Source organism: Hirundo rustica, chromosome 6, assembly GCF_015227805.2.
Source record: "Hirundo rustica isolate bHirRus1 chromosome 6, bHirRus1.pri.v3, whole genome shotgun sequence".
NCBI lineage: Eukaryota > Metazoa > Chordata > Aves > Passeriformes > Hirundinidae > Hirundo > Hirundo rustica.
This window is the reverse complement of record NC_053455.1, coordinates 2,143,446-2,157,405: the sequence shown is the minus strand read 5'-3', so window position 1 is coordinate 2,157,405 and position 13,960 is coordinate 2,143,446. Positions and strand designations below refer to the sequence as shown.

Below are 13,960 nucleotides of genomic sequence, written 5' to 3'. Positions count from 1 at the left end.
CTAAGTGCTGGCTTAAACAGAACAGCAGCCAAAAGCCAGGAGGGAAAAATGCGCAGGTTTGTCTTGAAAGCGCAGCTTTGTGGTGCCAGATATTTTTCCCTGCACTTTCCAGCACGGCTGTTGTTCATCCAGGGCCATCTCAGCTCTGTCCAGTGGCTGCAGCATCCTCTGCTTAAACTCTGGTGCTCCGTGACTCTCCTGAATCGAAATCTGAGCCTTTTGTTTTTTGCAGTCATCAAATACGGTGTCGTCTTTGGAGATGGAGGTGTCGAAAATGAAGGTTCAGGCTCATCTGCTGGAGCAGGAGAACCACATCCTCAAGCAGGAGCTGGAGAAGACAAAACAGGTATGGCATCCTATTGTCTAGAGGAGCTGTCCCTGGATCCCTGGAAGTGTCCAAGGCCCAGCTGGGTTGGGGCTTGGAGCAACTTGGGATAGTGGGAGGTGTCCCTGCTTATTCCAGAGAGAATGGAACTTGATGGCCTTTAAAAGGTCCCTTCCAACCCAAACCCTTCTGGGATTCTGTTCAAGTGCCATCAGATTGATTTTCACCATCTCTTAATGGATGAAAATTAAGAGGTGGAAATAGTTAATTTCTTTGAAGAAAGGTCATAAAAGTAAGGGAATGTAGCTGCTCTTGAAACAGGCTCCAGGGCCAGGGCGCAGTTCTTCAAATAAGGTTGGGCACACTTAGACTTTGCCAAAATATTTTTTGGGAGTAGTGGAGCTACAAAGAGAAGCTTTGGTCAAGATAAAGATTTAAAGCTCTAATTAAGGATCAGGCAGGGCAAATGGGCTCCACAGGAGAACATTTCCCTGTGTGACTGGAGATATAACCCATTTTAGCTCCATTTAAGGAGTGATCTCTTCCAGCATGTCCTGTCAGGGGGAATTCCTGTTGCTAAACCCATCTGGAGATACCGGAGTCTCACAACATCTGAGGATAATTTCCTGGAGAGCTCAGTTATCTCCTGTACAAGCAGAGTTCAATTGGCTGTAAATATATGCTAATAAACACAGATAATGAAGGCTTCAAATGAGTCGGTTCCCTGATTAGGGCTCCACAAAATCATTTTCTGCAGAGTGTAAAACACTCAGTTGAGGCACCCAGTGCTCAGGGTAGATAAATGGTCTCAAAAAGCAAAAGCAGCTGAGGCCTGTTCAGAAAGGAGTGGATTGTGGCTGGAGTGTAATTACAGGCAGGAGATGGAATGAGGAAAGGCAGAGATAAAGCACGGGGTCAGTTGGGAAAAGGATTGGAAGTCAGCAGTGCAGTGGTTTTCCCTCCGTGTGTTCTAACACCCGGTGGTTTAGATGGGATATTGTGGGAAAAAATCCTTCCCTGAGAGGGTGGGGAGGCCCTGGCACGGGCTGCCCAAAGAATTTGTGGCTGCTCCTGGATCCCTGGAAGTGTCCAAGGACAGCTTGGAGCAACCTGGGATGGTGAAAGGTGTCCCTGCTTATTCCAGAGGGATTGGAGTTTGCTGACCTTTAAAGGTCCCTTCCAACCCAAACCATTTGGGCAGCCCAGGATTTTGGGACAGAAATGCAACTCTGAGGGGTTTGTTTCCCACAGCTGCCCAGATGTCCTGATCTCGCTGACCTTCAAAATGAGGTTTCAAGTTTAAGCACTAAAAACGAAAAGCTGCAGAAAGAGAAAGAAGCCCTGAGTGAGGAACTGAACAGATGTATTGATAAGGTAAGAAAGGACTGCAAACCCACATCACCACCAGCAAAGGGCTGTTAAAATCCCTCTATCATTATCTGTGTCACCATAACCTGTAAAACTTCTCTGGATGTTTTCCCCCTTGCCCTCAAGCCAGATAAAAGCTTAATTGCCACTGCCTGGATTTTTTTTTTTTTTTTTTTTTTTTTCCCTAAATGGTCTTAGAGAGGAAAGCTTGAATTCCGGAGCACAGCTTTGCTGTGATTTGATTATGCAGAAAATTCCAAACATTGTGAGGAAGAGAGGCCTGGATATAAATACTGCAGCAGGACAAGGAAGACAGTGTTCTTGGACTTTTATTGCATCTCTAACCTACTGGAACTCTGAACGGCAGCAGAGCAATCTGCACGCTGTAAATAATAATCCCATTGTGTGGAGATCCAGGGAGCTGAGGGGCTTTTTGCTTTCCTGCATTTTCCTTCCTTCCTTAGCTTTAACTCCCTCTAAGGTAACCCTTGAAGTCAAATTGAGTAAAACCAAAATTCCTGAGTGAGGATTCCTGATGTAATCTCATTGCAGGTAGCTCAGGTCAGCTGCTTGGAGAGTGCCGTCAGCAGTCTGAAGCAGGAGCAGAAATCCTGGGAGCAGCAGAGTCAGGCACTGAAATCGCAGCTCAGCCTCTCCCAGGACATGGTATGAAACCCTGATTTATGTGATAACCCTGGCTAAAAGCATTTTGATCATCTCTTGTGGTGCTTTTTCTCATGAAAGCCCCCTTCTGATGCCATGCCAGCTTCGTGGGGCTCTCCAAGTGATGCTCTTAAAGCACAAAAGGAAACTTGTTAAACACAATGAGGGATTTTTCTCTCTACAGACAAGTTGCTTTTGCCAATTCCCTCTGCCTGTTGATTCCCAAAATGCTGCAGAGACTCTGCTGTTGCTCCTCTGTCCTGGTGAAGGCTCATCCTTCCCCAGGCAGGGATGGGATCAAGTGGTTCCTGGAGTTTCTCTTCGGCCATGGGCTGCCAGGAAGAATAAATAATTCAAGGGAAAGCTTCTCGCCAGCATATCACAGTAAATGCTCAGGGCTGGAGGATGTTTCTGGTGAATGCAGCATTGTGGCTCTATTCTGTTCTAAGCTGCGAGCTTGGAACAGAAAGCTGGAAATTCCTTAGGAATTTGGGAGTTTTAAAGATAGAAAATCCCTCTAAGATTGAGTCCAACCATTCCCTCAGCACTGCCAAGGCCACCACTGACCCATGTCCCCAGGTGCCACATCCACAGGGCTTTTAAATCCCTCAGGGATGGGGACTGTGCCAATGCTCACGAACCCTTTCCAGCAGGAAATTCTCCCTAATATCCAGTCCAAACCTCCTCTGACATACCTTGAAGTTGGTTCCTCATCCTGTCTCTTGTTCCCTGGGAGCAGAGCCTGATCCCCTTCAGCTCCACTCTGAAGAGAGTGGATAAACTCAATTTAACACTTTCAAAGCGTGAAATCAGCGTTTTCACTTCACTCCTTCCATCAGAGATCCTAAACACCTGGGATCCCTGATCCACACCAGGGAATCTTGGTCCAGCAAAAGCCAAGCTGTGCTCCTGCTCTTTCCAGGTTCAGAGCCTCAATGAAACCCTGCAGAGCACCAACCTCCAAATGTCCCGGCTGAAATCCGACCTGCAGGTGACACAGCAGGAGAAGGAAACTCTGGAACAAGAGGTGGTGGCATTGCACAAGCAGCTGCAGAGCACCAGTGAAAAGGTAAAGGGCTTCAGGGATCTCAGGAGGTAGCTGTATTATTGTATGTTGGGTATAAGGTGCGGGTTTGAAGTTGATTTTTTTTTTAAAAAACTGCGTTTTAAGTGTTGAACGTGGACAGGCAGTGATCAGTCCACCTCCATTCTTCCCCCAAAAGAAACCTTTTGCCAATAAAACCCCCAAATCTGCGGGCAATGTATTGATTTGCACCTGTCAACTGTAAAAATTAAACTAGTCGTTGACAGGGGATCTAATTTCCAGTGCAACTTGGGTTTGAAAGGTACAGAATTCTACCAGCCTCTCAGCTAATGAGGATTTGTAGCTGAAGGAGGTTGGGGACAGCGGTCTTGGGGATTGCTATTATGAATTTAGTTACTAATTTGGCTTGTTTGCCATGTAATTAAGGAATATCTAATGTCCACCTGGAAAAGAGGCTGTTTCAGGGTTGTACAACAGGAGCTAAATTACAGCTATTAGTGCATAATATAGAATACTGAGTTCTGCTTGGCTCTAAAGAGAGCACAGATTGCTTTCCTTGTGTTGCTGAACTCCTTGTGACCCAGCCATTATCCGTGATTTTAGTCGAGGGAAGCGTTTGGGATTTGCACATTGGATTTCTTAAGGGAAAAACAAGGCTGGGAGGGAGATGGGGATGGGAAAATCCACCTCAAACCCACCTGAATAGAGCAAATGTCTGCTTCTTTGTTGAAGGCCTAACCCTGCAATTCTGTCTGTCTTAAGAACCGGGTTCTGGAAGCGGCTGTGCCTCCCTCAGGGCCGCAGGACCAGCGGGGGCCCATCCAGTGGGACGAGCTGGAGCAGCCGCCGGAGCAGGAGCAGAGGCTGCTCAGGCAGGACAACGAGAGGCTGCAGAGGGAAGTGCAGAGCACTAAAACAGACCTGGCTCACTGCAGGGAAAAGGTAACCTGGGCAAGCTGGCAGGTCACGGGAGGGGCTGGGCTTGGGAGCTCTGGAGGTTGCTCGGTTTGCGTAAATCACAGTCCCGGCAGGTTTTGAGTGTCTCCAGAGAAGGAGACACCACAGCACTCTCAGGGTATTTCTACTCTCTAAAAGACAGTGCTGGTAATTCTTGTCCAAGATTTCAGTCCAACTGCGAGTTAGTAAAAAGATTCTTAATATTCCTGATGTTCTTCTTGTGCAGTTTCTTGGCTCGCAGTATTAAGTGGATTATGGGGAGGATGAAGGGAAGGAAGGCCAAGATATCAAAGCAAATATGTTATAAAAATACCCCAGAATTGCCCAGAGAAGCTGTGGCTGCCCCTGGATCCCTGGAAATGTCCAAGGCCGGGTTGGACAGGGCTTGGAACAGCTTGGGATAGTGGAAGGTGTCCCTGCCCATGGCAGGGTGTGGAATTGGGATGGGATTTAAAGTCCTTTCCAACCTAAACCATCCCGGCATTCTGAGAGTCCAAAATCAACTGGTGTTTTAGACGAAGTGGAATTACCTGGAACATCTTTTCACATTTGCTCATCCCTGATCTCCTCCTCAGATCCGACAGCTGGAATCCACAGTCCTTTCCCTAAAGCACCAAAAGCATCAAAGCCAGTCAGGGATTGTCAAAGCCATAGAGCAGGAGAAGCTGAGCTTGAAGAGAGAGTGTGAACAGCTTCAGAAGGAGTTGTCATCTGCAAACAGGAAGGTGAGTTTTTGGGTGGGAAACACACAAATCAGTGCAGTAGTTTCCATCTCTCAGAAGCTCAAGGGAGAAGCTGGAACTTTCTTCCTCTACTCTGAATTTTGTGCTCTTTGCCTCTCACAAGTCTGTGTCTGAAGGAGCTGACAGGGCTCTGTGCATCTGCTGTGAGACAGCTCTTGTAGCAGAGCACTTGTCCAAGTACTCCTGGTTTGTAGACTTGAGTTGTCTTGGTATTCAATGGTTCCTGAGGGGGGAAGAACAGACAAAATGAGAAACTGCTGCTTTTCTAAGGGAACTTCTTGTCTCTGACAGATCAGTCAGATGAATTCTCTTGAACGTGAACTGGAAACCAGCTCAGAGAACGAAGGGCTAAGAAAAAAGCAAGTCAAGCTGGATGATCAGTTAATGGAGGTACTTTTCACTCAGTGTTTGCTGCGGGCCTTCATCACTGTTACTGAATTTCTTTTATTTTAAAACAACTGATGGCTGTGCAGCAACAGAGGAAACAAATTGAAACTAGAAGGATTAACCTCTCCTGATGTTTCACCTCATCTTTCATGAGCAGGTTGTGTGGCAAACATCCTGCTCTCTGAAGCATGTTTTGCTTAGTTGTAATTCACATATGGCTTTGGGTAAAAAATTAAATAGCAAAGAAATTAGTTTCTGTGCTTGAGGCAAGGCTGACACTTCTCTCTTCCTTCCTAAAACGTGTCACCTCAAATTTCCTGATATTTGTGTGCTGCTGCTCTTTATGTAGAAACCTGTTCTTATTTCCTCTGTGAATAATTTGCTAAATGTAAGCTTAATATTATCTAAATCATGATCAAATATCAACGTACACAGCTTACTGTTAATTTAAAGGCACGAGTGAAAACTTTAGTGGAGATTCTTCCAGAGGCTGCTGTACAAGTTCTGCTGGAAATGGATTATGCTGGGTATCAAAATTTAGGAGTCCTTGGTTGTAGGAATGGGCAACTTCATTGTGCGTCCCCTAAGGTCAGCCCAGACCTCCACGTTCTCTCTCAGTAGTCTTGCCTAAATTTGTTATCCTGGATTTGAGTTTAAAACATAATATTAAAAAAAAAAAACAAAAAACCCTACAATTTTTACTTGTTCCATAAGTCAAAGCATCTTTTAGGTGATGCTTCTGTAACACTTTTTAAATGGCTTCATGTTTTTCATCAAATGGGAGCCATTAGGCTGAGAACCCTCTGTAATTAGTAATAAAACTGTAAAAACCTAATTAGGAAATACGAGATTTTTGACAAGTTAATGAAAAGACTGTTTAGATTCCCTGTGAATTTATTGATATAGTCTTAATTAAGCTTTGGGAAAATGCCAAACACTTAAAGCCATAAACGCCGAGCCCGGGATTGCGCTTTCTCCTGAAATGTGCATTTCAAACACGCAGGATTTTGTTCCTCCTGCTAACCCTTTCCCAGCAGGGGTGTGCAACATTCACTCCGTGATTTGTGACTTCTAACTCTCTCTTTTGTGCCTGTTCTCCTTTTGTCCATGGCTAACCTGGCTAGAACTCAGTGGTTGGAACTAGCAGAGAAGGGGGCAGTTCTCTCTCTGAAATAGTGTGCGAAGGTAGAGCAATAATTTTTAATGTACCCCCATAGCATGGAGAAAACATTTCCTTTATTTATTTTTAAAAATGGATTTCTTTTCTTTTTATTCCATGCATCTCTGAAGTCAAGAAGCCACTATTCATTTGGGTGTCAATTTTGGACAGCTCTCTGTGGTGAATGCGTTGTGCGGTGGGGTTCCGCATCCCCAGGAGCTGCGTGTTCCTAAGGGGTCGCCGTGAAAATGGAGAGAAATCTCCCCACTGCTTCCAAAAGAATTCAAATTGGGAGTGAGGCAATGAAAAGTGGCTTCCTGTTACCCCTGTTGACTGTGAGGCTTGAAGGTGTTTGCATCTTTACCTCTGGTGCCTGCATGCTTTTCCACCAGACCGTCCAATGTTTCCTTAAATCAATTAATTTCTGGTTCCACTTGGCATCATCCTGATAGTTTAGCAAGCTCATGCTTGTTCCATTTTCTTCCACAGATGAGTGCAGCAGGGCTATATTGTTTTCATTGCTGTTTCATGAGTATTTATTTTTAAGATGCTGTTAACACTAATTGACTGTTTCCTCATTAGTTACTCGTGTGCTTCACAACATGGCAGGAACCCTGAAAGAAATTCTTCCAAAATCTCATTATTTTCACTGTTTATATTGTCAGGAAAAGAACAGCTCCTTTACAGACAGAGGGAACCTCTAAGCAGCTTTAAAAAGTAGAAATAGTTTAATTTTGAAGTATTTATAAACCTATTTTGTGTTTACCTGGACCAGCAGAGACAGGGATGGAAGCAGGGCCAGAAGAGCTGCACCATTGTGAAAAATACTTACAGTTAGAGGTGAAGTCAATAACTGAAACATTGTCCAAAATGGATAATTTTGACAGCTGTGAAAGGAAAATTAAAATCACCAAGATAATCTTATACACCTTTTCCTAAGGGAACAGAGTAATAGTTTTAAGGCCACGGGGCCTTTATGGGAGGAAATTATTAATGCTGCACAAATTCCAGCTGCAAATGAGTTTGTCTGAACCATCAGGGACTTTTACTGTCCAGTTCTGGTCCTTTTAAGTATAATTAACTCTTCCAGCTGTGAGTTATTTACTTGGGTTTTGCTTTAGTCTGGAAAAATTCTAAATCATTTCACGTGACTGTCTTAGCTCTTAATATTTCCACAGTTAGGAATGGACATTAGGAAATATCAATAGGGTGTTAAATACTGGAATCTGAATGTGATATCAGAGGTAAATGTTCCCTCTCCATCCTAAAGATTAGAAATAATCAGCCCAACTAATAATCAGCGCAAATTCAGCCTTGCCCTTTGAAATGGGAAATTATTGCTACTTAAAGCTCGCCAACTAAACTTTGATAGGAATTCATCAACAATTCAATGACTTTTATAATTAGGGCCCGAAACGATGAATCTAAGCCCAGCTTCCTTTGTGTGAAATCCCATCTTTTTTTTTATTTTCCACTGGGGAAAAAGCTGCCTGTTCCCCTTCTACCACCGAGTCCGGGCGCGTTTCTCTTGCCCGCGAGAAATCCGAGAGCGAGCCGCTCCCGGAGCGCGTCCCTGGCAGAGGGAGCAGGAGCTGTGGTGGATTTGGGATTTTTCTCCTTCCCCAGATGCTCCAGTCCGGGGGGATGCGTAGCCAGAGCTCCCAGCAGCAAGGCTGTGCCACGGTGCCCAGGGAACAATTCCTGCAGCTCCACCAGCAGCTGCTCCAGGCGGAGAGGAGGAGTCAGCGCCTCCAGGAAGAGCTCGAGAGCAGACCCTCGGGGACAAACATGCAGCAGGTAAGGCTCTCTCCTCACCTTTCAAAGTGAAAATATTTGGTTTAGTTGTCTTGGGTTGGGTTGGTTTTTGGTTTTGTTTTTTTTTAAATTCTGGTGAGATCCGTTCTCTGTTTATGCCAGTTCGAAAATTCGACTTCATGCCGGCAAGGAGATGTGCAAAAAATGCTGTTGAGCGTGGTTTAGCCTGAGGCAGAGCTTCATTCTGGAGTCCTCTTCATTTTTTTTAGAGATCAACCCACTCCCATCCACATTTACCTGGCTTTTCTCCTGCTCCACGTGCAGTAAATGTTTATAGGGGCTTTTGTTGTTGTTTCTTTACCTAATGACTGCGTGGAGCTGTTATTTTTAAAATACACCCTGCCAGATATCGCACAGGCATCCATCCCATAAAATCCTCAGGACACAAATTCGTCCTTTCTCTAAGGTCAGCCTTCCTGATTTGGCCATGAGGCACAGGGCACTGTTAAGTGCTGTGCAGAAACTGCAGCACTGGCATTTCGGAGGGAAAACCAGTTCCAAGGAAGATGAATTCATCCACTGCCCTCCTTGGGCAGAGTTAATTCTTCTCGTGTTAATTTTTAACCTGGTAAAAACTGATTTACAGGCAATAGAAATGTTTGTATCTACCATATAAAAATTGCCAAACGATCTTCGAAAAGTAATTGTGTCTTTAAATCTCTAAAGCTTTGGGTCAGGCCAAATGAGGTCTTAAAATAATATTTCAACTCTTATCTTAAGAGGAAAGATAAAGCTCTAAGTAACCTAAATGTATATTTAGTATTTTATCTGTTTTAGATTAGACATTTATTTAGATTTACACTTAGATTAAATAAATTAGATAAAATACTATTAGCTGTTTATTCATCTGATAGGAGGGAAAACCACCCTTATATTTTGAATTTAGATTGCAGTTATGCAGTTATACTTTAAAATAATACCTTAAAGTAATTATAATAAGACCAAAACTTTGAAGCTCAAAAATCTCTGGATATGGAAATAGATATTCCAGAAAAATTACATTATGGAGAGAGTATAGGCAATAACCAGTTTTTAAAGTATCTAAAACTTGGGTTGTTTGTTTTTTGGTTTTTTTTTTTAATAAAGGCATAAAACCAAAATGTTTCTTAAAATTTTAAAGAAATAAAAGCAAATAATTTCAGGTTAAGTAGAAACAAATTGATTGTAAGGTTCCTTTTTAGAAGTGCATCACCACAGGCTGATGCACTTGGTCCCAGACCATGGGGGAGCAAAATGCGCAGTTTAATTTAAAAATCAGTCAAAGCCATATTGCAGCAGTGGCAGCTGAGGATGAATGTGCTGGGATTGCATTGGGAGTGCTGACTTTGTAATTTAGATTTTTGGAGCAATCTGCAAAGGAGTCACATCCTGGAACTTGAAGTTCTAGAGATGAATCGCTCCTACATTTCCTGGAAAAGCTTTGTGAATTTAAAAATACTTAAGGAGGCTTTGCAAAAATTTGCTGTCAATGCACTAATGCACTTAATCCTTTCAAATTTTTTTTTTTTAATTTTTTTTCCTTAAAGTGAGTGGATATTCTGGTTTATAGCACCCCTTTTTAACTACATAACTTTCTGAATTGTTATTAAAAACCTGCAGTTATAAACAAAGCCGGATTTATTTGTCTCCACTTTGCTGCTGCTTGTGAGCACCCCCTGCTTGAATCTCTGATTTTTTTTTTTGCCTTTGCCATCCTGATTTTTTTGGGTTTAACATTTAGCTGAGCTCATGTCCCTTTTGATGTCCCCTTTAGCACCCTGAAAGCTTCCATCCTAATCCCTCTCCATCATCCTTTCACCAGTGAGTACAAGGTCAGGTTCTCTCCGTGCTTTCTGTGTAAAGTGAATCACGTAGTTCTGCTGCTGCTTTGCATTTTGCAGCTTCCTTAGATCCTGTGTTATGAGGTATCCAGGGTTATTGCCCCTTTTATTTGTTTTTTTAATGGAATTATTTTGTGTTTATCCTGCTTTGCAGTTTCCATTGCTTTTTGATCCTGGTTGTCTGTGGTTTTTCATTCATTTTGCAGTCAGGCCTGAGTTGTTTTCATCCCAAGGCTGCTGTTACATGTTTGAATTTCACTGAATTAAATTAAATTAAATTATTACTCCTAAGCTGTTTCTACTGTGTTAACCTGTCTGGATTCTTCTGAATACTCAGTGACTGTTTCTGTTGTGTCTAGTGCTGTGATTACCTCATATCTCTTTCTCAATACCTAAATTTGGGAGCCTGTTAATTACCCAATAGTTCCCAAAGTTTGCCTAACACTGATTAATATTTGAGCTGCTCAGTTCCCCCTTTGTACAGCTCTTTATTTCAAATTTCGTATCACCTCTGACCAGCTGCTTGTTCACTCTGGGGGATAAACAGCAAGGTTTGAGATAGAAATGCAAAGTTTTCTAAGGGGGGGCAAGTTTGGTTACATTTCCCCCAAATTCTTGTCAATCTGTGAGGTTTTATATCTATTATATGAGATTTTTATGTTATAAATAAGATTTTTAGAGAGAGAGAGAGGGGAGCATTTCCTCTAAGAACCTTTGCTAACTTAATCAGTGCCACTGATCTTTAAAAAACCACGGATGAGTGTCCATCACTGGGTGTAGAAAATGCCCCCTCAATCTCCCAGCCGTGCGCGTGTAACGCTCACGCTTCCAGATGGGAAATGTAAGATACTCTGCACGTTTTTTTCTCTTTGTGCGCATTTCGTTTGTTTTTGTCCCATGTCGCTTGCTTTGCTTGTGTTGGTGTGGTGTTTTTTTTTTGCTTGAAGCGTTCGTGTTTTGAAGAAAAACCTGGATATCAGGGTGAAGTGTTCCCACTTGCCTTCTTTCTCTAGGCCTTGCTACCGGAGCAGCGAGCAGTGCATGCAGATTCCTACCGGAGGATCGGGCACCTCTGACACCTCTGGCTGCTTTTGATCCCCTTCCTTTTCCATGATAAAACACACAAAAACACAGAACTGGCATAAGCTGAGAAACTTGAGGATCAAATTCTATTTTTTTTTTTTTTTCTTCTTTTTTCTCCTTTTTTTTTTTTTTTTTTGGTCGCAAAAAAAAAAAAAAAAAAAAAAAATGACAACAACAAAAAAAGGTCTCCGCAGTGTTATTTTCTTATTTATTTTGTCTAGAAGCTATTTTGTGAAAGCTCAGAAGCTTCCAGAAGCTTTTTTTTTTTTTAAAGTTGTTACAAATGGGTTTTATTTATGTTATTTAAAATGTGCAGTTGTTCAGTACGGGAAAGAGCCTATTTTTCTCAAATGGTACTAATTTTATATGAGATTTGAAGAAAATCTGGGGTATTTATACTGCATTTTTTGTATAAGATGTATAAACTTTTTAACAGGAAAAGATGACTCTTTTTTTGATGTAAATGAAAAATAAAATCCTTTTTTAAGCATAATGTCTCTTGTCTTCATAGAAATCAATAATTTCCACTTCAAGAATGAACAAGTTTTAGGCAAAATATTTACCTTTGATAATGAACATTGTTATATCAGGACTTCTGGGGAAGAATTGTGGTGGGGATGTCCTAGAGCACAGAAAGTCAGCTTTTCTTTAGCAGATATACCTGAAAATTTAAGAAAATGAGGGATCTTCTACTGCTGTGGCCATCAAGTAAAAAGGGAAAGTCAGTGGCTATTGGATAAAATTCTATAGTTTTTATTTTGTCTCAATCTGCGTGATGAAATTAGGATTTTAATACTTTAATTGTTCAGAAAAACACCTCTTTAAGGCCTGTGATTTTTCTAGTTGGAGCCATGAACCATTTCAGCTGTTTGCTTGTAAAGATCTTTTTTTCTCCTATTTTTAATGACCTTAAAGCTGCTGCCTGAGCTGACTTCTCCCATTAAACATGAAATAATGTGAAGTGAGAACATTTAAGGCAAAAAACCCCAGGGATCACAGGTATTGAGACCTCTCTAATTCTTCTTTTCCACCTAACTACTCACTCAAGGCTCCTGAAACCAGTGGGAAGTGGAGTAGTGAGTTCCAGGGTTTCGAATTCCAATCAAATTCCATTAATTCAGAAAAATACCCATTCCACCCACACTGTAAAACAGTTTTCTGTGTGATTCTGATGTAAGCTTTTCCATAAAAAATGAATTATCACATTACCTCATACACAGGTTTGAGTTTCTGCTGCTGCAGCAAATAAAATGTTGAGTGAGCTTAAATCAACCCCCCCAAGGGGATCATTTTGCAGGGTTTTAAATGAGGAACTCCCTACCTGAAGCAGATTTTCATTTCTCCTCCCCTCCACAGGTGGGATGGGTTTGGGTTTGAAGGTGTTTTTATTTTGGGTTGGCGCTTTCTCTACGTTTATCTCCTCAAGTGACTGCCTAGAATTGGAGTAACAAACTGGCATTAAAATAACAGTCACAAGTTTCCTGCAGTCGGTGTCTGAAAGTTCCTAAATCCAAGCAAGTGCTTTTGTAATTCCTGGTGTTTCTTATTTATTTATTTGGGAAAAGTTCCCTCAGGTGTTGGTGTAACGGTCTCCCTGACACGGAATTGTGATGCTTTTAGTCACACTCTCACCTTGCTGAAGAAAAAAAAGAGGAAAACCAGTTTAGGGCTATGAAAATTAATCTAAGAAGATGTAAAAAAAAAAAAAAAAAAAGAAGTTTGGGATCCTACTTCTTTTGGACATTACTCAATTTCAAGGGGTCTCTGGCATGGGAGAGTTACATTGTCAAACCTGACTTTGTGACTTCACCTTATTTTAATTCCAAAACCATTAAACTGGCATTTTTCTTCCCCACGTTCATCTGAAATTTGGCAGCACCAAAGAACAAGGAAAAGAAATTATCCAGCTCTGACTGTTACAGACAAGACAGAACTTAGAATTTTATATCATTTTTTTCCTTGATTTTGGTAATCCCAAGTGTAACTTGCCTGGAAAACCGGCGCAATGCTGAGAGTGTCCTATAAGTGTTGCTGCAATATTTTTCTTTAATTAAGGGTTTATTAATTTAGTTGCCTCTAAGCCAGACTGAAGTGTGGAGGGCCAGCTATTTTCTTGAGCATAAACTGGAAAAACAAAATGGACTGGTGACTGGGAACTGATTTTTAATTGATTTTCACATCAATGTTGCTTTCCAGGGGGGTCATGAGCAGCTTCTCAAAATGATGGAAGAGCGGATGATGGATGTGGAGCAGAAATTGAGGCTTGTGAAGAGGCTTCTCCAAGATAAAGTAAATCAGCTGAAAGAACAAGTGAGTGTTCTTTGGACTTCCTCAAACCTTCCCCATTCCTTCTGTAAACCCCAAAGTGGGCAAAAGCTGCCAAGCTGTTGTTCAGAATAAAGTTAAGAGGGGTTTTATTTAATGCTTTTGAGCTCAACTCCAGCATATTTGCCCAAAACTTCATAAACCCCCAAACTGGGGACTGAATCCACTGCTCACTGATTTCCTAAATCAAGAAACAAAAATCAAATTTCAGCTGAGGATGCTAACTGGGAAAGTTGCTTAGAAAAAAAATTTCCTGAAGAGAAAATCAAG

General features: G+C 41.9%; 1 protein-coding gene across 7 annotated transcripts in view; it reads left to right on the top strand.

Annotated features, from left to right (window-relative positions):
* NIN (ninein) overlaps nt 1-13,960 on the top strand; it is a 58,221-nt gene that overhangs the window by 40,139 nt on the left and 4,122 nt on the right. For 4 of the 7 annotated variants that reach the window (XM_040067747.2, XM_040067740.2, XM_040067742.2 and 1 more), the window contains 9 exons: nt 233-346; nt 1,577-1,699; nt 2,246-2,359; nt 3,279-3,425; nt 4,164-4,343; nt 4,934-5,083; nt 5,393-5,491; nt 8,274-8,444; nt 13,562-13,675. In XM_040067747.2, coding sequence (XP_039923681.1) covers nt 233-346; nt 1,577-1,699; nt 2,246-2,359; nt 3,279-3,425; nt 4,164-4,343; nt 4,934-5,083; nt 5,393-5,491; nt 8,274-8,444; nt 13,562-13,675 — 1,212 coding nt within the window. Of the gene's footprint in view, nt 1-232; nt 347-1,576; nt 1,700-2,245; nt 2,360-3,278; nt 3,426-4,133; nt 4,344-4,933; nt 5,084-5,392; nt 5,492-8,273; nt 8,445-11,295; nt 11,849-13,561; nt 13,676-13,960 lie in introns of those variants that run through there. The other 3 variants (XM_040067748.2, XM_040067743.2, XM_040067746.2) reach the window with 2 other exon arrangements.